This window comes from Muntiacus reevesi, chromosome 2, assembly GCF_963930625.1.
Source record: "Muntiacus reevesi chromosome 2, mMunRee1.1, whole genome shotgun sequence".
Classification (NCBI taxonomy): Eukaryota; Metazoa; Chordata; class Mammalia; order Artiodactyla; family Cervidae; genus Muntiacus; species Muntiacus reevesi.
The window spans coordinates 13009213-13030520 of NC_089250.1; the positions used below are offsets into that span (position 1 = coordinate 13009213).

Below are 21308 nucleotides of genomic sequence, written 5' to 3' on the forward strand. Positions count from 1 at the left end.
GCTAAATTTGAAACTTTATTTCCATAGGAACCTGATGGCAAAATAGCCGTCTTCCATAGCAGCTTTTACAGCAGATAAAAGGCATTTTTTCCTTTGACTCTTTCTTACACCAACCCCTAGTCCAAGGGTGTAGCCTCGGAGCACGCGCCGTGCAGGTGCTTCATAGAGAGTCCTCCCTTCTCCAGTTGAAACGCTTCTATTATTTTCTCCCAATCTGAGGGCTGTCTTTTCACCTTGCTTATAGTTTCCTTTGTTGTGCAAAAGCTTTTAATTTTCATTAGGTCCCATTTGTTTATTTTTGCTTTTATTTCCAGTATTCTGGGAGGTGGGTCATAGAGGGTCCTGCTGTGATTTATGTCAGAGAGTGTTTTGCCTGTGTTCTCCTCTAGGAGTTTTATAGTTTCTGGTCTTACATTTAGATCTTTAATCCATTTTGAGTTTATTTTTGTGTATGGTGTTAGAAAGTGTTCTAGTTTCATTCTTTTACAAGTGGTTGACCAGTTTTCCCGGCACCACTTGTTAAAAGAGATTGTCTTTTTTCCATTGTATATCCTTGCCTCCTTTGTCAAAGATAAGGTGTCCATAGGTTCGTGGGTTTATCTCTAGGCTTTCTATTCTGTTCCATTGATCTATATTTCTGTCTTTGTGCCAGTACCATACTGTTCATTTGAATCAGTTCTAATGAGATGGATGAAACTGGAGCCCATTATACAGAGTGAAGTAAGCCAGAAAGATAAAGACCAATACAGTATACTAACGCATATATATGGAAGTTAGAAAGATGGTAACGGTAACCCTATATGCAAAACAAAAAGAGACACAGATGTACAGAACAGAATTTTGGACTGTGTGGGAGAAGGCGAGGGTGGGATGTTTCGAGAGAACAGCATCGAAACATGTATATTATCTAGGGTGAAACAGATCACCAGCCCAGGCTGGATGCATGAGACAAGTGCTCGGGCCTGGTGCACTGGGAAGACCCAGAGGAATCGGATGGAGAGGGAGGTGGGAGGGGGGATTGGGATGGGGAATATATGTAAATCCATGACTGATTCATGTCAATGTATGACAAAAACCACTACAGTATTATAAAGTAATTAGCCTCCAACTAATAAAAATAAATGAAAAAGAAAAAAAAGAAATAAACTAGTAGAGATACTAAAAAAAAAAAAAAAGAAACACTTCTCATGCTTTCTATTAGTCAGGACTCTGGGCGCAAGTAACAGAAACCCTAATCAAACTAGCTCAAACCGTGGTTAAGGCAGTTTATTTGACTTTAAGCAAGGTGACTTTAACCAAGGTTCAAAGTGTCATTAAGACTCTGCCCGCTTTCTTTTTCTCCATCTGACCTCTGTGTGGAGGCAGAGATGGTCCTCGTTGCTCTTGGCCAGTGTGATTCTTTCTGTGCTCATAGGCTGAATCCCCCCCGCCCCCCAGCCCCCCACCTGACAACACCCTTTGTTGGCACCCATCCTGGAGCCAGCCCCAGTGGGAGGGCGCGGAGCCCTGTTGGCTGAGGGCTGGTAGGTTCCAGCAGAGAAGGGCGCACCCACTGGGATAAAGTGGGGGGTGGGGGGGCAGGCAGAAACGATTGATATGCTTTTCTTTTATGTAGAGAAAGGCAGTCAAGTTCATGTTTTTATAAAAGCGTGCTGAAGAGGCAGAGCAAGGGAGCTTGTTGTTTAAAAAAAAAAAGATAATCCTCTAGAAATAAAGTTCAAGAACATTTCAGACCATCGTCCAGTCAGACTTGGAAGGCCTTTTGTTCTTCTATTTTTAATTTGTTTCTCTCGCAGTAAAACTGTTTGCTTTGATTTAAAAAAAAAAAAGATTCCTTAAAAAAAAAAAAAGATTGAAAAGTGTTGATAGTTTTCTTTGTTTTGCCCTGGTTAACTTGCCGCTGACACAGAAACATTTCATAGGTATTTTGCCTCTATGAGAAACTATCTAACAAAAACAGTGACCCCACAAAAAATTAATAAATAAGAATAAAAAACTTAAGAATGACTGTATTTAAAATCTATGGCAAATAACTTATTTTTAATGCTAGTGAAATATGGTACCGTGACACATGAAATTTCCTAGCAGCTGAACAATGAGAACACAAATTGTGGGTGGTATCCATTATTCTTGCTACTTTTTGTACTTATATTGATAAATTCAGCAGACCCAAACCCATATATCTCAGTTATAATTCCAAGAGGAAGCAGGTCGTTAACATTTTTCTGCTTGGGTCTTCAGCCCTTTTCTGATATTTTCCAGACTGGGAGGATCTTGACCTTCTTAGAGCACTCTCTCTTTTTTACCCAGCTAAAGTTTAGATGAAATCCCCAAGTTTGATTTCTTCCCCTGACGCATGGTAGTTTGTCGACTATTGCCAAAGATACAGTATATCCAAGAGGAAAAAAAAATAGTATGCTGTCAGAAAAACTGGCTTCAGGTTTTGGGAAATGTTTTTACTACCCAGTAAAACAAGTGGAAAGATTATAATCAAAGCATTTCCATCTTACTTGTAAACAATTACAGCGGTCCTTACACTGATGCCACATTAGAAGACTGGGGAAAATTTACTGGATTCCATTCTAATGCAATTAGAGCTAATTTTGTTCTTTAAATGAATAAAAGGTCAGCTAGTAAATCTAGCTTATCTTGCGTCCAGACTTCAATAAATTGTTTTATTTAATTTGTTGTAAAAGATCTTATCCTTAATGGGTCTAGGTCTTATTTAGTTGACTTAGGTTTTAAAATATTTATGACCACCTTTGTAGATATGATTTGAATGATAGTTGGCAAGTTCCTCCCTGCTGGTTATCAAGGCCCCGGATCACTCATTGAGTGAATATAGGAAGGCATTTAAGATTTGTTATCTAGAAAAAGCTGATGTGAACTTCCAGCATTTAAATGTTCTTTAACCTGTGACAGGCAGAGGTAATTTAGCTATATCATGCTAACCTTTTGGATACTGTCTTACCTATAATTTCCCCTAAAGATCAAATTAGTTGCACTTATAGTGTTTAAAGAGAATGTGTACCTCCTGATGAGAACAGGAGGTATATTATTATTACTGACAACAACACAGAAAATTTAATTCGCGTCCTATCCTTCCTGTCATTTTATAGGGCTGGCTCATGGTAAAAAATCTGCCTGCCATGCAGGAGAGTTTTGATCTGGGTTTGATCCCTGGGTTGGGAAAATCCCCCTGGAGAAGGGAGTGGCAACCCACTCCAGGATTCTTGCCTGGAGAATCCCATGGACAGAGGAGCCCTGGCAGGCTGCAGTCATGGAGTTGCAAAGAGTCAGACACGACTGAGCAGCTGACACTTTCACTGCAATATTAAAGTATTTCCGGAGGGATTTTAGAGGCACAGTGTGACGCTTCTTCCTCTCTGTCCCCGCTCCGGCCTCCTTGTGAGATGAATACTCACGTCCCTGCCCGACCTCTGTGACGGAGAACCCAGACGGGTTGGGTTCAGGGACTCGTCGCTGCAGGGGCTGACTGGCCTCGTCACCCCTGTTTGGATTCACTCTTCGGGGTTCCAGAGCTGCACCTGTCCTCATGGCTTGTCCTTCAGGCTGGTCCAGGAGGGAGCCCAGCACCCCTCCTGACCTTCAGGACCCGTTCCTTCTCCATCTGCCCTCCCCCCACCTCCTTTGTTACTTCCTCCCATCTGTATCTTCTCTTCCCTCCTCTATCTTCCCTTGGGTTCTGCCATCCTAATCCTCACACACACGCCCACCAGCCTCCCCTCCAGGTGAGGGAAAGGTCACGTAGATGCCTCTTCTCATTTTCACTTTTCAAAACATATTCCTTATATGGACTTTCTTCCAATTTCCACACCACCCCCACCCCCCCACCCCCATTTTATTCCTAAACTCACCACATCCTGGTTTCTGCTCTGGAAACTTTCCTGAAGCTTCTCATTAAGATGATTAAATGCATCTCGAGACAATGCCGCAGCCCTGAGTCTTCATCCTTCCTGTTCAATACATTCTTCCCCCCAAGCCCTTTTTGAAAACCTCTAGTCCTCATTTTTCATGACATGGTGTTCTCTTTCTCCAAAGTTAGGTGGTGATGATTCCCAAATCTTTCCTTCCAGCTCAGATTTCTCCCCAAGATGCCGCCTAGTCTGCCCAGTTACCTGCTAGAAAGCCTCAGTGGGAGGACCAGAGAGGCATTTCAAACATGTACTTAGAATTTTAATCAGTTACTTCTGCTTCTTTAGCCCACAAAGGTGGAAGTACATATTTATGTGTGTGTATTTCTCTGGGCTTCCCTGCTGGCTCAGGGTAAAGAATCTGCCTGCCAAGCAAGAGATGCAGGTTTGATCCCTTGGTCAGGATGATCCCCTGGAAGAGGAAATGGCAACCCACTCCAGTATTCTTACTGGAATAGTCCCATGGACAGAGGAGCCTGGTGGGCTACAGTCCATGGAGTCACAAAAGAGACATGACTTAGCGACTAAAACAACAACAACAACAACATGCATCTACATATGTAGCACAGGCTATAAATATATATTGTTTCCATGCTGTTTACAGAGGAAGGTAAAAGTTCATGTAAAGCATGATCATTTTGGATAAAAACACAACAGCTGTTATCAAATTTTAGTATATTTTAAAGTAGTAATGTTGGGTTTTCCAAGCACAACCTCAGTCATAACTGAATATTACAACACTACAGTGAGACACAGATCTTAATCAGACTCTTGTTCATTTTTCTAGTTCACTGAATATCCTCTTCCTGCTTTTAATGTTTTCATATAACTGGGATGTTATTTAACCCTACAGTGAATGAATGAACGAACAAATGAGTGCTTGCTCATCTTTTATAGTTGACTTGTGTACTTTCATGTAAAAGCATCTCATCCTCCTCTGTAGACTCCAGGCCCAGAAAGTGATAAAGGTGAGCTTTCATCAGTGCTGACTCTTCAGTTTCATTTGGTTTGGTGTTTTTATTGAAGGCACCCTTTCTTTGCTGGAGAGAAGCAGAAGCTTTACTAACATCACAAAATCTTTTTACAAGTTCTGACTACGGGGAATTTGGTTTTTTTCCAAGAGAACCCTGGCCTTGTCCTGGACAACACCTTCTTGGTTTTACATGTTTTAAAAATTATTTTGCATTTGAAAAATACTAATTTTGATTATATACATAGTAAAACTGTCAGAAATACACTTGTGCAAGTGACAAATTTGGATCAGATGTTGTGTCTTCTCTCAGGAACATAGATACAAACAATCATAACAGAAGGTAGAAAGTGTGAAAGTCTGTAAGAGATACATCTCAACTGATCCAGATGTTCACGTTGATTACTTCCAGCCCAGAAGAATCAGAAAGACTTGGGTGGAGCTGAATTTGAGGAGAGTCTCAAATGCTGTCCTCCTGAAGTCACCTGAAGTCATTGTGTGTGTGTGTGTGGCTGGTTGTGTCACCCACAAGAGATACATTGAGGTTCATTCTTTTCTGTTTATTTTTACTCATAGGCAGTTTTATAACTTAAAATTTCTGAATATGTAAGACATTTCCTTGCCTCCAAAGTTGAGACTGTATAATAAGATGTATTCAGAGAAGTCTTGCTCTCCATCCTATCCTTCCGCTTTTATCCTCATGGCCCTACACCTTACCATTTTTGTTGCTTTTTTTAATTATCTTTTTGTCTATCTTTCTGAAAATACTGTTAAGAAATATACATTTTTATTTATCTAAGCACTTTTGTTCTTCTAGACCATTTTACAGATTTTGAACATCTTCTATTGAAGTCTAATCACTTGGTGATCTCCTTTGGAAAGGAACACTCTACAGTAGCTATATTTTCCTCTAATTACTTCATGCAATCTGTTTCATTTTTCAAATAGGTCATGCCTGAATTACAAGATAAAATGTTTGCCACTTGGTATGTACTTGGGCTATGACAAGATAAGATGATGTAGTATTCAGGAGGCAAGCCACGAGCTTGAGGAGTTAGCTCCATTCCATTTGCAGCTGCGTGCTAATTATATGAGCACTCAGAGCTGAGCTGTAAGGATCAAGAAGAAGAAGGGTAATGACTGATTTGAAGAATCAACATAACACCAATTCCCATAATTGTCTTTAGGTGTTTGTTCCTTTTGATCACATGTGAAATATGGAAATGACTGTGTTATAGTTTGTTCTTTTAAGTCCTGATGCTCGCATATATAATTTCTCCTAAATTCTAAGTATTTATTTTTGTTCCTAATTGAGATTAATTAAATACTTGGTATATTAATTTTCTATTTCCACGTAACTAATGACCCCAAAACTTAACAGCTAAAGCCATAAACAGGTATTACTTCCCAGTTTCCTGTGGGTCAGGAACTTGTGGTGGTTTTGACTCCGGTCTCCATCAAGCCACTGCCCTGGGCCTCGGCCACTGGAAGGCCTCCCCAGGGCTGGAGAATGGCCTGTGGGCTCACACGTGACTATGGGCTGGAGGCCCCACTGGCCGGTCATGCGGGCCTCTTTCTAAGGCAGATTCAGCATCCTCATGACTTAGCCTCTGGTTTCTCCAGAGCTCTTGATCCGAAAGAGAGCAAGGCAGGAGCTGCAGTGTCTCTCATGACCTAGCTGGCCGTCATGTGTAGCTGTTTTCACAATAGCCCGTTAGCAGCCACCCAAGTCAGACCCGAGTCAGACCCACTCAGGCTGCGAGGAGACTGCCCCAGGGCGGGAGGGGCTGCTGGAGGCCACTCTTGGGCCTAGTGTTTCTGGGACTTTTAAAAGAAAAGTAAGAAAGCAGAACTGTGATGTCTTATAACCGCTGATGCAACAGTGCCAGGACGACAACCACCCTAATACATGGTGAAAGCTCAGTGGTCTCTTTTTGGTAAGGAGGGGCTAGTTTACAGTACACCATGGGAGTCTGTTTCATGTGTGTCTCAAAAGATGCACAGAGTTGCTGAGATTGATCAGAGGTTTAAATCTGAAGGAGAAAAGCAAGTTGCAGCTTTATCAAAGTGAGTTTTCTCCAAAACCTCGATCAAGTTCCCTGTTGAAAAATTGATGTAAAATTCATGGAGGCACTTACAGTAGGTTTTACTTATGGCATCATTTTGTTGCCATTTAAAAATGGCTCTTGGCTTTTAAGGGCGAGTAAGTGAGCTATTGTGAGGGAACTTGTGAACTTCGAGCACTGAGTAGCCTGCCATTTGGACTTTGATGATTCTGATGGCCGGCCTCACAGTGTTTGCACACAGCTGCTGGCTAGTGAGGGTCTTTAAACTCCCCCTGGTAGAGTTCTGGGGGTGGGAAGAACAGAGAAGGCAATGTCTGAAAGTAGGAAATAACAAAGGTTGACAGCGAAGACCAGTGGGGACCCAAAATTATTTTTACGATGATCAAATTAGGTTGAGGGATGACAGTTTGTCTTACAACTGAGGAGGAATTATATCATGTGATACCGTTATCTATTTTTTGGATAATGTTCAAAATTAAAGCGATAATAAAAAAGTTGTTCTTAAAACTCTACCTCCAATTACCTCAAAAGTAACGGAGCAGCTGGAACCAACAATAGCTTCCAAATTCTCATCAGTTTTCTTGTGAATTTCAAAAGAGTTGGGAAAGGCAAGTCCCTTTAGAGCCTACATAACACCAGTTTGTATGCAGGTCAGGAAGCAACAGTTAGAACTGGACATGGAACAACAAGCTGGTTCCAAATAGGAAAAGGAGTACGTCAAGGCTGTATATTGTCACCCTGCTTATTTAACTTACATGCAGAGTACATCATGAGAAATGCTGGGCTGGATGAAGCACAAGCTAGAATCAAGATTGCTGGGAGAAATATTAATAACCTCAGATATGCAAATGACACCACCTTTATGGCAGAAAGCGAGGAAGAACTAAAGAGCCTCTTGATGAAAGTGAAAGAGGAGAGTGAAAAACTTGGCTTAAAACTCAGCATTCAGAAAACTAAGATCATAGCATCTGGTCCCATCACTTCATGGCAAATAGATGGAGAAACAGTGGAAAAAATGAGAGACTTTATTTTCTTGGGCTCTAAAATCACTACAGATGGTGACTGCAGCCATGAAATTAAAAGGTGCTTGCTCCTTGGAAGGAAAGTTATGACCAACCTAGACAGCATATTAAAAAGCAGAAACATTACTTTGCCAACAAAGATCTATCTAGTCAAAGCTATGGTTTTTCCAGTAGTCATGTATGGATGTGAGAGTTGGACAATAAAGAAAGCTGAGCATCAAAAAAAAAAAGAAAAGAAAGTTGAGCATCGAAGAATTGATGCTTTTGAACTGAGGTGTTGGAGAAAACTCCTGAGAGTCTCTTGGACTGCAAGGAGATCCAACCAGTCCATCCTAAAGGAAATATTCATTGGAGGGACTGATGCTGAAGCTGAAACTCCAATACTTTGGTCACCTGATGTGAAGAGCTGACTCATTTGAAAAGACCCTGATGCTGGGAAAGATTGAAGGTGGGCGGAGAAGGGGACGACAGAGGATGAGATGGTTGGATGGTATCACTGACTCAATGGACATGAGTTTGCGTAAACTCATGTTTACTCAACATGAGTTGGTGATGGACAGGGAGGCCTGGTGTGCTGCAGCCCATGGGGTTGCAAAGAGTTGGACATGACTGAGTGACTGAACTGAACTGAACTCCAGTCTGATCTCCTGAAAGCAAAAAATTAGTACATATTTTGTCTCGTCAACACTGAGTACCCACTTTAGTGTTTTTTCTTTTGCTACTCAAAAAATTTGAATGAGAAATATATATATAGATATATATATATATCTCTCTCAATACATACCATGTTTAAAGGAGTAATTAATTGAACTAGAGTAATTCAATTGAATTGGGGGAATAGGCATTTGGAAGGTTTATCTTTATAATAGTTATTTTCATGAGAGTGCCATTTCTCTAAATTGGTAAATAAGCAGATTTGTTCAGGTAGGTGTTTCTGAGACCTCAGGTATTGCCCCATAAACTGATCAGCAGTCTGTTTACATCCATTGGCTTCACTGCTAATGCCAAACCATTTTCATGGGTACCATTCACAAGCCTTGAAGGTAAGGGAGACACTAGATCTAAACGGTCCTCTTCAGAAAAAAGAAATGATAATTACGTGACATGATGTGTTAAAGGTATTAGCTGAAGCCACGGCAGTAATCAGATTGGAGTGTACGAATGTGTCAAACCAACGCATTGTGCGGTCAGACTTACACAAGGTTACCTGTTGGTTATATCTCAGTTGCAAAAACTAAGTGAGGAAAGCTTGTTGCCAATGATAAATATAATGTGAATTGTTTGTATACTTGAAATGCCTAAAACAGCAATGGGATGCACTGTTTATGGGTATCTGCAGAAAAAATTCAAAGAACAAAAATATGGAAACACACCTGCTAGCCAGAGGACGGTGGATCCTTCTGGAGGAGGGAAGGAGAGAGACTGGAAATAAATACATTTTCTCTGTACTTGAAATGATATATACGGCCCCCTGCCAAATAAAGGAACTTTGTATAAAAAGAAAGAAAGAAAGAAATAGTTTGAGAACCTATTTAGGCAGGTCTCAGTTCAAAGCCTGCCACTCATTTACCCAAACCCCTTTCTCTCTCTACTCCTGTTCCCTTGTTTATAAAACAAGGGTCACTGCAGCTTCTGTGACGTTGCCCTGAGGACTGAATGAGGTCATGTGTGGGAAGTACCTAGTATAACACCTACCTGCTTAGAGGTGCTCAGCAACTAGTGCTTTTAAACGCCTTGTGTGAGGTCACACCCCAGCCTGTGGAAGACGTAGGGTTTGGCCTCCGACCTCCTGGTTCTGAGATGAATTCTTCTTCCCTGGCTTGGGTTCTGTGAAGAAGGCAGTGTTGATGGAGAAACAGAGCAGCAGGCAGCTCTGACCATGGAAGGGAGCTGGAGCCCCTGCCTGTTTCCTGCTGCCCAGCCTCTCTCCCTGCCCTGGTCGTGGAGAAGCAGCTTGGGCAAGAGCCTTGCAGCCTGAGCTCTGCCTCTCTCTGCTCTCTCCAAAAAGTCACTCGCTGCTAGAAGAACCAAGCGATTGTGCCATCGTGTTTGTAGCTACCTGGCTTGACTCAACTGTGTGTTTTGATTTTTCCTTTTCTCTCCTTTGTTGACAGCGTCATCAGCAAAGTGGTCCCAGCCCCCGAGGCTAAGCCGGCGCCTTCTCTGAACAGACCCAAGACGCCGCCACCCGCCCCGGCCCCCGCCCCGGCCCCCATGCACGTCACCCCTGCCCCGGTGCCTTTGCCCCTCCTGGCCCCGGCCAGCGCACCCCTCGCCGGGATGCCCGCCCCAGCCCCTGCTGCTTCGGGAGCCGCCAGCTCCAAAGCCCCGGTCCGCAGTGTGGTCACGGAGACGGTCAGCACCTACGTGGTGAGCAGCTTTCTGTTTTGGGGAGTATTTAAGAGAAAGTCACTTAAGAGCTCACTGTTTGCTCATGAAAATGTTTCCAATTAAAAAAGCAGTGTCAGATGGATCATCATTGAATTTCAGAAGCGATTCTTCAGGACTGGAAAGGCATATTCATTGCATTTTCAAGCTTTTGGCTGAAAAGTGTTAGGATGTCTGCATAGTTAGCCTCCATAAACAATGCCAGAGCATTGTTTTTGTTACGCATCATTGTTTTGGAATATGACTATACACACACACACACACACACACACATAAACATATATACAGCACAATTGTTGTATAAATATAGAGGTGAATAGTGACAGTCAAGCTCCTCATTGACTTTCTTGATCAAGCAGTGATTCACTTCAGAGGATAATTAGCATGACATATACACATCTTACAGGCCAGCCGCTGTTTCTGAGCAGGAGTACTAATTATAGTATCTCACTGGCTGAGGTCCAGAACATATCTGGGCCTGCAGAATGAATGGAAATGAACCTGTAAACCACAGAACTTCCTGAGTCCAAGCCTGTCTTCAGGTGGAAAAACTCACCTTGACAACATGTGTTCACACGGTTGTCATGAGACCGTTTTCTCATGTTTGTGCCCTGCTTACTAGTATCAGGTCTAACTGAAGCCCTGAATTCAGTTAAGTAACAAATAGGCTCTTTGGGCTCCGTAGTGTGACTCACGAGCACATGACAAAACAATTTCAGGCACATAGAGGTCCTCAGTGAGCTGACACTGTGAGACCACCGAGTATGTAGACTGAGATGTGTCAGCCTGGCGGCGGCTCGGATCTTTCAGAATAGATGTGCCTGGGAGGCGACAGACTCGGACCCCTGCCGTTGTCGTTAAAAATCATGCAAGTATTACTTTTCTATACGGGCATTTGAAAGGAAATTTCAATGAATCATTAAGTGTTTGAGGCACTGTCATGATACAGAGGATAAGAAGAAAGTCTCAGAAGTCTTCAGAGAAGATATAAAGACATGAACTATTAACAAGAAAATATTAAATTGACAATTCAAGACAACAATGGAAGACATGGTACAAAGATCTGTGGTCATTAAATCAGTGCATTCAAGGACCAGTTGCCACAGGTGTTTAATTGAGGCCACGTCACCCCAAGATGGGTAAATCGGGGAGGACTTTATGCTTGATCTCCCTGACCTCCATTTCTTCAGCTGTAACCAGGGATTGTTAGACTAAGTGATCCCTGTGGTGTGTTCTAGCTCTAAAATCTGATTCTCCAGTGGATTTTTGAGTCAACTCCCTGGAGATAGATCAGACTTGCATAGATGAAAAGCCTCTGTCCCCTCAGAGACATTTTGTAGACAGAAGACAAAATGTGTGATTTGAAGGAAGGACACAGGCTGATTTTGTTGCTGCCCAATCTATGACACTGGAACTGTCACTGACATTCCTTCAGCTCCAGTCTCCCCATTTCTAACCTACCCAAGCACTGTTTTAGGAGGATGAAACCAAGTCAGGTGTTTTAGAAAGAGCTTAGTAAACTGCAAGGGGCTGGGCGCTGTAGCAGATTTCTCATGTCGCAGGGTCACGGCCTCCTAATTTTAAGAATCAGCAGCAGGACAGGGCATGCATGGCAGCTTTGGGGCGCAGGTTACTGGGCTGGCCTTCACCCCAGACAGCTGGCACAGGCCGACTGGTGGTCTCTGCTTTAAACTGGAGACTAGGACCGAGTCGGGGATGTGGCTGCCCACAGAATTGTCCAGGAAGCCTTCACAGCCTGTCTGCTCTTGCAGAGACTTTCCAGAATGGCAGACCTTAAAGTAGTTAGAATTCCGTGAGTTGGAATGAACCGTCTCTGCCCCCCGTACACCCATCACACACGCAAAAAAACCGTTTCTCTCCTGCACATCCAGGCAGTGTTGTATCTGAACGCACCAGGAGAGACTACAGCTTGCAAAATCAACGGAATGAAATTATATGCTGTGTGGTCAGCAAAACTTTAAAAATTAACTCTTAATTATTGCTGACTTTGAAAGCCTGTCAGAGAATTGTCTCTTCCAGATTGGTCTTGTTCATGTGGAATTTGAGGAGGTGGTTCAGTTAGGAATGCTTCTTATTTGGAACTGCTAAGTCAAATCCAGAGCACAACATATTTGTTGCAAAATAACGTGAAAACGCGTGGCTCTTTGGCCTCCTGCGTCCCTTATTTCATTTGCCCTTTAGTTGATTGTACTTTGCTAAAAATGTCATAAAGGGAATGGAAAGTTACTTAGTAACAACTCTTTTATATCCTTGATCTTATCAGCCAGTTCAGGAGGAGGGTTTGGCTAATAAGTAATAAGGCGATATATGCACATAGGCCGTACTTATTGATTCCAGACCTGTGAATGCAATGGAGGGAACAACACAGGGTTGAACTAGGTAGCTTTCAGAAGTATCAGGCATTACTCGTCATTCAGAACCTATGTGTTTCAGTATTTCTTTAGATAAAGGTGACTGTAGGTCACATTGCTCACAGAAATGATTATCAAATGTTTTGTTTTTATGACTTTGAAAAGACAGTTTAAAATAGTCATTAGAAACATCTTGGGAGTTCCCAGATGGCCTAGTAATTAGCACTCCCATTGCCAGGGCCCAGGTTCAATCCCTGGTCAAGGAATTAAGATCTTGCAAGCCATGCAACGTGGCAAAAAAAAAAAAAAAGGTAGAAGAAAGGTCTTATCATTGAACTCTAAGTAGCATTTTTTTTCCATATGATCCCAGGATAGTGAGGACCATGATCACAGCTTTAATAAATTGTTAGCTCCTGGGTTTTTCTGTCTGTTCGTTTAGTCTGTCAGTTTATTAGCTCCACGGTGTAGTAATCCTTATCATGCCCTTTTTGGGATTTCTTTTTTCTCAATGCCTCTCTCGTTTCGCCCACCCCAGATCCGAGATGAGTGGGGAAACCAGATCTGGATCTGTCCCGGGTGCAACAAGCCTGACGATGGGAGCCCCATGATTGGCTGTGACGAATGTGACGACTGGTACCACTGGTGAGTCCCCTGCGGGGCGCCAGGGGAGAGGCTCAGGACACGCGTGGTGCCGGCCCGGCCCCTTCAGGCTCATCTCCCAGAGCAGCTCATTTCCTGGGAGGAGCGTCTGGAGCAGAATCCCTGTGCCAAGAGAATGGCATTCGTATTATTTGCAAAAAGTTAGTCTTTAGACTGTAGCTCTTCAGTCTAAATTATGAATGTGTTGCTTAGCTCACGTATTCTTTAGAAAGGGAAAAGGAGATACAGGGGTTGGTTCCCTTGCCTTTCTTGTCAGTCATTTTCTGTAGCAGCTGTGGAAACACGGAGGGAACCAGGTAACCACCGCCATGAAGTGCAGAAGTAAAGGGGCAGCTCGAGTGGTCTCCACGGCTTCCCCAAACGGAAGGAGCAGCATCAGGATGCATGCGAACAGTCCTGCTGTTCTATCTTGAAAATACCAGAAATGAAAAGATAGGAGTCCGCTTAGTCAGGTGCTGTAGGATATCTCTGAGATAAAAACAAAGCCTGACTCAGAGGAATCAGACTATTTCTGGCTGAAAGGATGAATGAGCTAATTAAGGTCTCCAGCAGCGCCTGGGGAAGGGGCTCCTGTAAGGTGATCACCCACTGGCCCGGCAGGAGTGCAGCCGCGTCCGTCCGCCAGAGCTGGTGACTTGGGTGTCTGGTAAATAATGCACCTTGAAAGTGAAAATCGCTCAGTCGTGTCCGACTCTTTGCGACCCCATGGACTATACCGTCCGTGGAATTCTAGGCCAGAATATTGGAGTGGGTGGTAGCCTTTTCCTCCTCCAGGGGATCTTCCCAGCCCAGGGATTGAACCCATAAACCTAAGAGATTATTGAATGATATGAAATTCCTGGAAAACGTAGGACAAGAAGATGTGTGTCTCTGAAGCCGGTTTGTCTGACGCCCCTCTCGCTTGGTTCCCGTGTAGGCCCTGCGTGGGCATCATGGCCGCGCCCCCGGAAGAGATGCAGTGGTTCTGCCCCAAGTGCTCCAACAGGAAGAAGGATAAAAAGCACAAGAAGCGGAAGCACCGCGCGCACTGATGCCTGGAGCGGGGCCGCCCCCGCCTCCGCCGCCGTGTGGCCCGCCGGCCGCCGAGCCCGGCAGACTGAGGACAGAACACACGCCCCCACCCCGGGGCTTTGCCGGGCCGGCGAGGGCCGCGCGGGCGCCCCTGCAGAGCTCTCACGCGGGGGGCCTCGCCTCCGTTTCCTATTACCAGTGACAAGTGTTATTAATAAAAAGACTGTAATCTCTCCTTGCGATTTTCCTCAGTTCTCTGCAGGGCCTTTTCCTTAAGGTGTTAGCCGAGACGATGGCGTGTGGCCCGCCCTGACGGCGCCCGAGGGTGACGTGCGGATGTATGTGTCTCCAGCCTCCTCCCCTCTGTAGTCAGATAATCGTAATCACATGAAAGAAAACTCGAGGGAGAGTGTCAGTAAATATTTTTGTGATGAAAAATATATGAAGCTTCCCCCACCCCACCCCCCGTTTTTAGTACTAACATGTAAAATGTTCAGGCTTTTTGTGAAATACCTTATATTTTTTAAGAAAAAGGTTTCTATCATGTCCTGTTGGCTCTCGTGCAGGTTGTTTTTGTTGACTCTCTCACCTGTCCTCTCTCTCTGCCCCTTCCTCCAAACTGCTGGTGGTCTGCTCATGGCCCACCCATCTCATTACTGCACACCAGGAGATCTCCCCTAATGTAAATAATAAATATTTATGAAGTAGTTATTTTTAAAAAATTTTTATCGTGTTTAATTCTGGCTTTCTGTGGAAACGCGCTGCGGTTTCAGCCACGTCTGTAATTACTGCTGTACATAAGCAAAGAAGGCTGGAAAAAAAAGAGCCATACTTAAGTTCAAAGTTACCTACCTTGACCTGAACCCTCGCAGAACGCTGGGGGGAGGACCTGAGCAGTTGGAAGGAAAACAAGGCAATTTAAATCTATGGCTTATGATTTGAAACTGTTATCTCTTCTATTTCTGTAAATTTCTTTGACTTCCTTTTGTTTCAAAGGACATGTAGATTCCCCAAAAGTAAAAAAAAAAAAAAAAAAAAATACTGTAGCATTTTGTGTTTATATTGTTTTATTTCTGCAAATCTGTTCATTGATATTGTGGTTTAAGGCTGAAATGAAGTATATTATGCAATTTTTTTTTTAAAGAAAACTCATCAAATTTCAGGGTATCACAAAACTTTATTATATTACTATACTGCCCACTATTTATTATATGTTAATAGATGTCTGAGAGATAAACCAAATATTTTATTTTTAATGTAAAACATCAAATTTAATTTTATTAGCATATTTTAGCAACTTTGGAATAAATATGGACTTTTACTTGATTTTGAAATAATCACAAGTTGGGCCAGTGTAATGGATATCTTGAATGCTAGACTATGGGCTTTGAACCTAATACAAATATATTAATAGAAATTGTGACTTTTTAAAAAAATGCCAAGTACATTGATATTAGTGTATGAATTAATCATATTGAGGTTTTCTGCCGTGAATGTTAAATTGCAGATCAGTGTCACCCTCTCGAGTGCAGTATTTCATTGCCCTCCTTGTTCTAGAAGCCAACATTTTTCTATGCCTACAGAGAAAGCATCTATGTTGAGATACGTGGTTTTGTTCTATTAATTTCAGATCACCCTAAATACTTTATACGATATTTTCACATGCACAGAATCTTCCCCATTAGTTCTTTTTGGAGAGGGATGAGGGTGGGGAAGTGCAAAATAAAGGATTATTGGCTATTTCATAGTTTGCTTTTCCATTTTCTTTACTTAGGATTTAGTTCCTCAAGGCATGGTCAGTGGATCTGACCTTGCCACATCTAAGTGAGCTGGTCATGCCACTGAAATCAGAACGCAGTGCCGCTGTCTGAGAGACCTCAGCCCACAGGACACTGAAGGAATTTCAATCAGTTCGTTGTCTTTTGCTATTTCATGGTTGCTTTCCTAAATCCAGTTCATGATTTTATAAATGGCCTTTGCAATAATAAAACCAAAGAATCATTTTCAGGGGGCCGAAGAGCTCGGGGGATTAGTAATGGAATACAGAGCCTTTCACCTCTGGGTCAGTGAGCTGAATCCAGCCCAGGTCACCGGAGACTCGGAGTTGTTACCATCTTCTGACTGTTCAGCGGCCTGTGTGAAATGGGCTGGTGGTCTCCGTCTCTACAGGGTGGCTAGCTGTACACCAACCAAAAAGGGTCCAAGAAACTGCAAAAGGAAATGTGGATTAGAGAATAAAACCCCGGTGTTCCGAAGCAGAGTTAAAAAGCTGGGCTGAATCACCCCACATAAAGTTGCGCTGAAGAAAAAGAGTTTTACAGACGTCACGAAGAGGATGGAGATGAATTCAGTCATCCCAATGCAGTCGAACTAAATAGGGAAATGAAAAGCCTGTGTTGGACGAGAGAAGGAAGGGTTATGTTGGGAAAGATGATGGTTTTAATCAGGAGAAAACCTTGAGGGGACCCATGCAATAGAGAGTGGGTTTTGGGGCGTCTTTTTGCCTGGAAAATTCAAGGCATTTTTTTGGTCTTGTTTCAAAACCTTTTTATTTTGTATTGGGGCATAGCTGATTAACAACGTTGCAGTAGTTTCAGGGTGACAGCAGAGGGACTCAGCCATAGGTACACAGATATCCACTCTCCCCCAAGCTTCCTCCCCTCTGGGCAGCCACATAGCACTGAGCAGAGTGCCCTGCGCTATACAGTAAGTCCTTGTCGGTTATTCACTTTCAATACAGCAGTGTGTGCATGTCCGTCCCAAACACCCGAACTGGCCCTTCTTCCCTCACCCTCCACACCATAAGTTCATCCTCCAAGTCTGTGAGTCTCTTGCTGTTCTGTAAGTTCATTTGTATCATTTTTTAGAGTCCACATATAAGGGATGTCATATGATATTTCTCCCTCTCTGTTTGACTTACTTGACTCAGTATGACACTCTCTAGGTCCATGCATGTTGCTGCAAATGACATTATTTCATTCTTTTTAATGGCTGAGTAGTATTCCATTTCCATATATATATATATATATATATATACACACCACATCTTCTTTATCCATTCATTTATTGATGGGCATCTAGGTTGCTTCCATGTCTTGGCTATTGTAAACAGTGCTGCATTGAACATTGGGGTGCACGTGTCCTTTCAGATCATGTTTTTCTCTGGATGTGTGCCCAGGAGTGGGTTTGCAATGTCATATGGTGGCTCTATTTTTAGTGCTTTAAGGAACCTCCCTACTGTTCTCCACAGTGGCTGTGCCAATTTACATTTCCACCCACAGTGGAGGAGGGTTGAAAGAGAGTGGGTTTTGACTTTGGAGGGAGAAAAAGGTCACAGAGCAGCAAGCATTGGAAAGACTTCCGGGACTGAGAAAATGTGATGTAAAGGCATAGAGGGTGTTTCCGGTGGGAGTGGGACACGTTCCCCTCTGACCGCCAAGCTGCTTGTCTTCTGAAGAAGTCTGCACCGAAGCGCAGCCAGGAGCCCTACCCTCCAGATGATTTGCGGCTCCAACCATCCTGCAGAAAATCAGAGGGCATCGGAGCACTCTGGCCCTGACGGGCTTTTCGCAAAGATAAAACATAGTGCCTCACTCTGCGGTATCACCTCACCCGCCTTTGTTCTCCCTTGAATAGGACGATTCAACAAAGACCCTGGTAACCAAATTAAAGTATAAAAGGAACACTGAGATATGGAAACCCGGCCGGTGAGAATGCTAATGAATGAAGGCCACTAAAGGCGCGCGGGCTAAGTTCTCAATACAAATAGTTTTATGGCCAATCTCTCCAGATCATAGCAGTCTCCTTTAGAAGTCCAAGTCTAGAAGTAGATAGTCGTCCCAACCGAAGAATGAAACAGATAATGCTCTGAATAACGTTTTTCCACAATGGTATAGGTCATTCTCTTCGGAAACTCTTTATTTGAGACTCCTGCGTTTGTCGCGGCCTAAAATATCTAAAGAAACTATTAATCCCCAAGTGCCGGCCAGGAGGTGACACTGGGAATCAGATATTCTGGCGGACAGCTGAACCTTTTCTTCTTCCTATCAGGGAAACACAACATTTAGTTTACACATGAGGTAGTCAACCAACCACTGGTTACCTTTTTTCCTTCCAGACCACTCAGCTTTTAGGTTAGTTTCTAGAAGGACTGTTGGAAACGCTTGGATTTGTTTGTTCAACGTTAGCTGGACATACTTCATGGAAACGGCAGAAAGTGGCAAATGTGCGTTACACCCAAGTTCAATTTTCCTCCACCATCAGGCCTCCACCGCTTTGTACTTGTTCCCACAATATTCTGTGTATTAACTTGCATTTCACTGACTCCTGAAGCCCCTTCTGAACGAGTTCTTTCTCTACTTCTCTCCACATCACCTTTCTATTCATCTTAGACTGCAGTAGCTTTTCATATGGATACATCGTTATACTTTGAAATGTTTATATTTAGAACAAAATATTGAAAAGTTTAGCAAACAGTTACATTAACTATTTTGGGAACTAGCAGAGTTGACAATATATGAAAAAATACATTTCTTTGTAAAGAGATGGATGCCACAAGACATAAAGGTGTGGGGTTTTCAGAACGGAATCATTTTAGATATTTTGCCCTTAGCAATTATCTCCTACCTATATCCTTGGAACCTAGTCAAGATTTTGTTAACCTTTTGAAGTTTTTGCGGAGTTGTCTTGGTTTTTTTTTTTCTTTTTTGGCTTGGTCTTATTTTTAATTAGTGAAACGTTTAGAATGGAACCATCTTACACAAAACTACAGAAAACTGAAGACTCTCATTGGCCTTAATGAGTTAACTACTGCCAAATTCAGTGGTTGGAAGAAAATGTTTGTTCTGCTTCTAGGGCCTCATTTAAATCTATAATAAAAGTAGTCATCAGTAGTAATTCAGTTACAGATCTAAACACAATTTGAAAGAAGACACATAAAGCAGAAAATATGAATTTAATGCATGCAGCTCATCAACCATCCTATACGCACTCCAATGGAGGGCCATGGATCTGGCCAATTCTATTCAGTTTCTAAATTCAATTCTGGTTTCTAAACATTGGTAAAAAAAAAAAATACAATAAGTCAAAAATATTGTTATCATACCTCCAACAAAATTTGGCTTAGATTGCTCTTCCTGGAAGTGAGCTTGATTCCTAGGGGTCAGGGAGGTAGCCTGCCCATATCACGAGGAAGGTCACCGTGTGGCCCACCTCAATGTTTCCAGAGTCAGATTTTCACAGTTCTGTGCTATGCTCTGCCCAAAGCGAAACCGAAATACTAATAACTTCACCCACGGCCTATTTCCACGTGAGGTGCTTATGGAGAATGGCATTGGAGAGGTTGTGAGCTGAGCTTTGGGAAAGTTGCATTCTGCACGTTCTGCGGCAACTTCCTTGGGAAGCTCTGATTGCCTCCCTGAGCGTTGAAAGTTCAGGGAATAAAGCTTTTCCTCCTACTTTAAAAAAACTATACAGGTGTCCGTACATGTTTTTTCCCTCTCTTATCATACTTCCTTGGTGAGACCACATTGCTGCTGCTGCTACTGCTAAGTCACTTCAGTCGTGTCCGACTCTGTGCGACCCCATAGACGGCAGCCCACCAGGCTCCCCCGTCCCTGGGATTCTCCAGGTAAGAACACTGAAGTGGGTTGCCATTTCCTTCTCCAATGCATGAAAGTTCCTGGGAAGGTTGTAATTTTGTCAACTTACTGCTTTTTTTTTCCCAATTCAGATTTTTAAAATTTATTTATCCTAGAGAGGAACAAGCACAAAATAGTTAAAACTTATGTAGAGTTTTAACAAATGACTGTAAAGTGCTGTCAGGATGACTACCTCCCAGATCAGGAATAAGGTTTTTACAGAGATTCAGGAGATGAGGGTTCGATCCCTGGGTTGGGTAGATTCCCTGGAGGAGGAAATGGCAGCCTACTCCAGTGTTCTAGCCTGGAGAATCCCATGGACAGAGGAGCCTGGTGGGCTACAGTCTGTAGGGTCACAAAGAGTTGGCTGTTACTGAGCGAGTAAACAACTGCAGCGCTTGGAAGCAGCCTGAGTCTACGCAGCCCCTCCCACACCCACACCCCTCTCTCCTGACAGAGGAGCCACCGTTCTTGGGTTTATCAGGGTCTCTCCTGACTGTCCCACCTTTGGTGTTCATCCCATTTAGTGGATGCCATTTTTGCTTTTTGAGGATTTTATGTACAAGGACACATGCTATACATAGTCTGACATCTGTGTTGGTTTGCAAGGTCTTATGGCATGATGTTCCTTGGACTCGTGGACCTGCAATTGAAACTCGGTCAAACAGGAGTCAGGACTGGCCATCTTTCTGTGCACTGTGGCTTGGCTCCACTTCTGAGGTGTGGAGCACGTCTCTAAGGCAATTCTCCTTCACCTCTCTCTGCAATGCTGGGGAGGTGTCTCAGGACATCTCTTTATTCCTGCAGCCCGGGGAGATGCCTAGCGGTGTTTGGGGGGATGTGTGTGGATGTGGCTGCGTGCAGGACATTCTGGGCCCCTTCTTTGTTTTTGTGAATGTTGACATTTGTTGTTGTTCAGTTGCTAAAGTGGTGTTTGACTCTTTGCAACACCACGGACTGTATAACCTGCCAGGCTCCTCCATCCATGGGATTTCCCAGGCAAGAATACTGGAGTGGGTAGCCATTCCCTTCTCCAGGGGATCTTCCTGACCCAGGGATTGACCCACGTCTCCTGCATTGGCAGGCAGGTTCTCTACCACTGAGCCACCAGGGATGCCTGGATGTTGTAAATAGCCATGTCAAAAGTAACAGAATGACAGAGAAAAGAGGAATTGATCATTCAGGAACATCCTTCTAGAGAAATCACTTTCTAAAAGCTAGCAAAAAAAAAAAAAAAAAAAAAAA

At 43.2% G+C, this 21308-nt stretch overlaps 1 protein-coding gene across 1 annotated transcript in view; it reads left to right on the forward strand.

Moving 5' to 3' along the window:
* The window catches only part of TAF3 (TATA-box binding protein associated factor 3), a 118077-nt gene extending 102931 nt beyond the window's left edge, over positions 1-15146 (forward strand). Inside the window, exons 5-7 of the mRNA XM_065920965.1 lie at positions 10108-10363; positions 13289-13395; positions 14330-15146. Coding sequence (XP_065777037.1) covers positions 10108-10363; positions 13289-13395; positions 14330-14444 — 478 coding nt within the window. The 3' untranslated portion in view covers positions 14445-15146. The remainder of the gene's footprint in view (positions 1-10107; positions 10364-13288; positions 13396-14329) is intronic.
* Positions 15147-21308: the final 6162 nt, after the last annotated feature.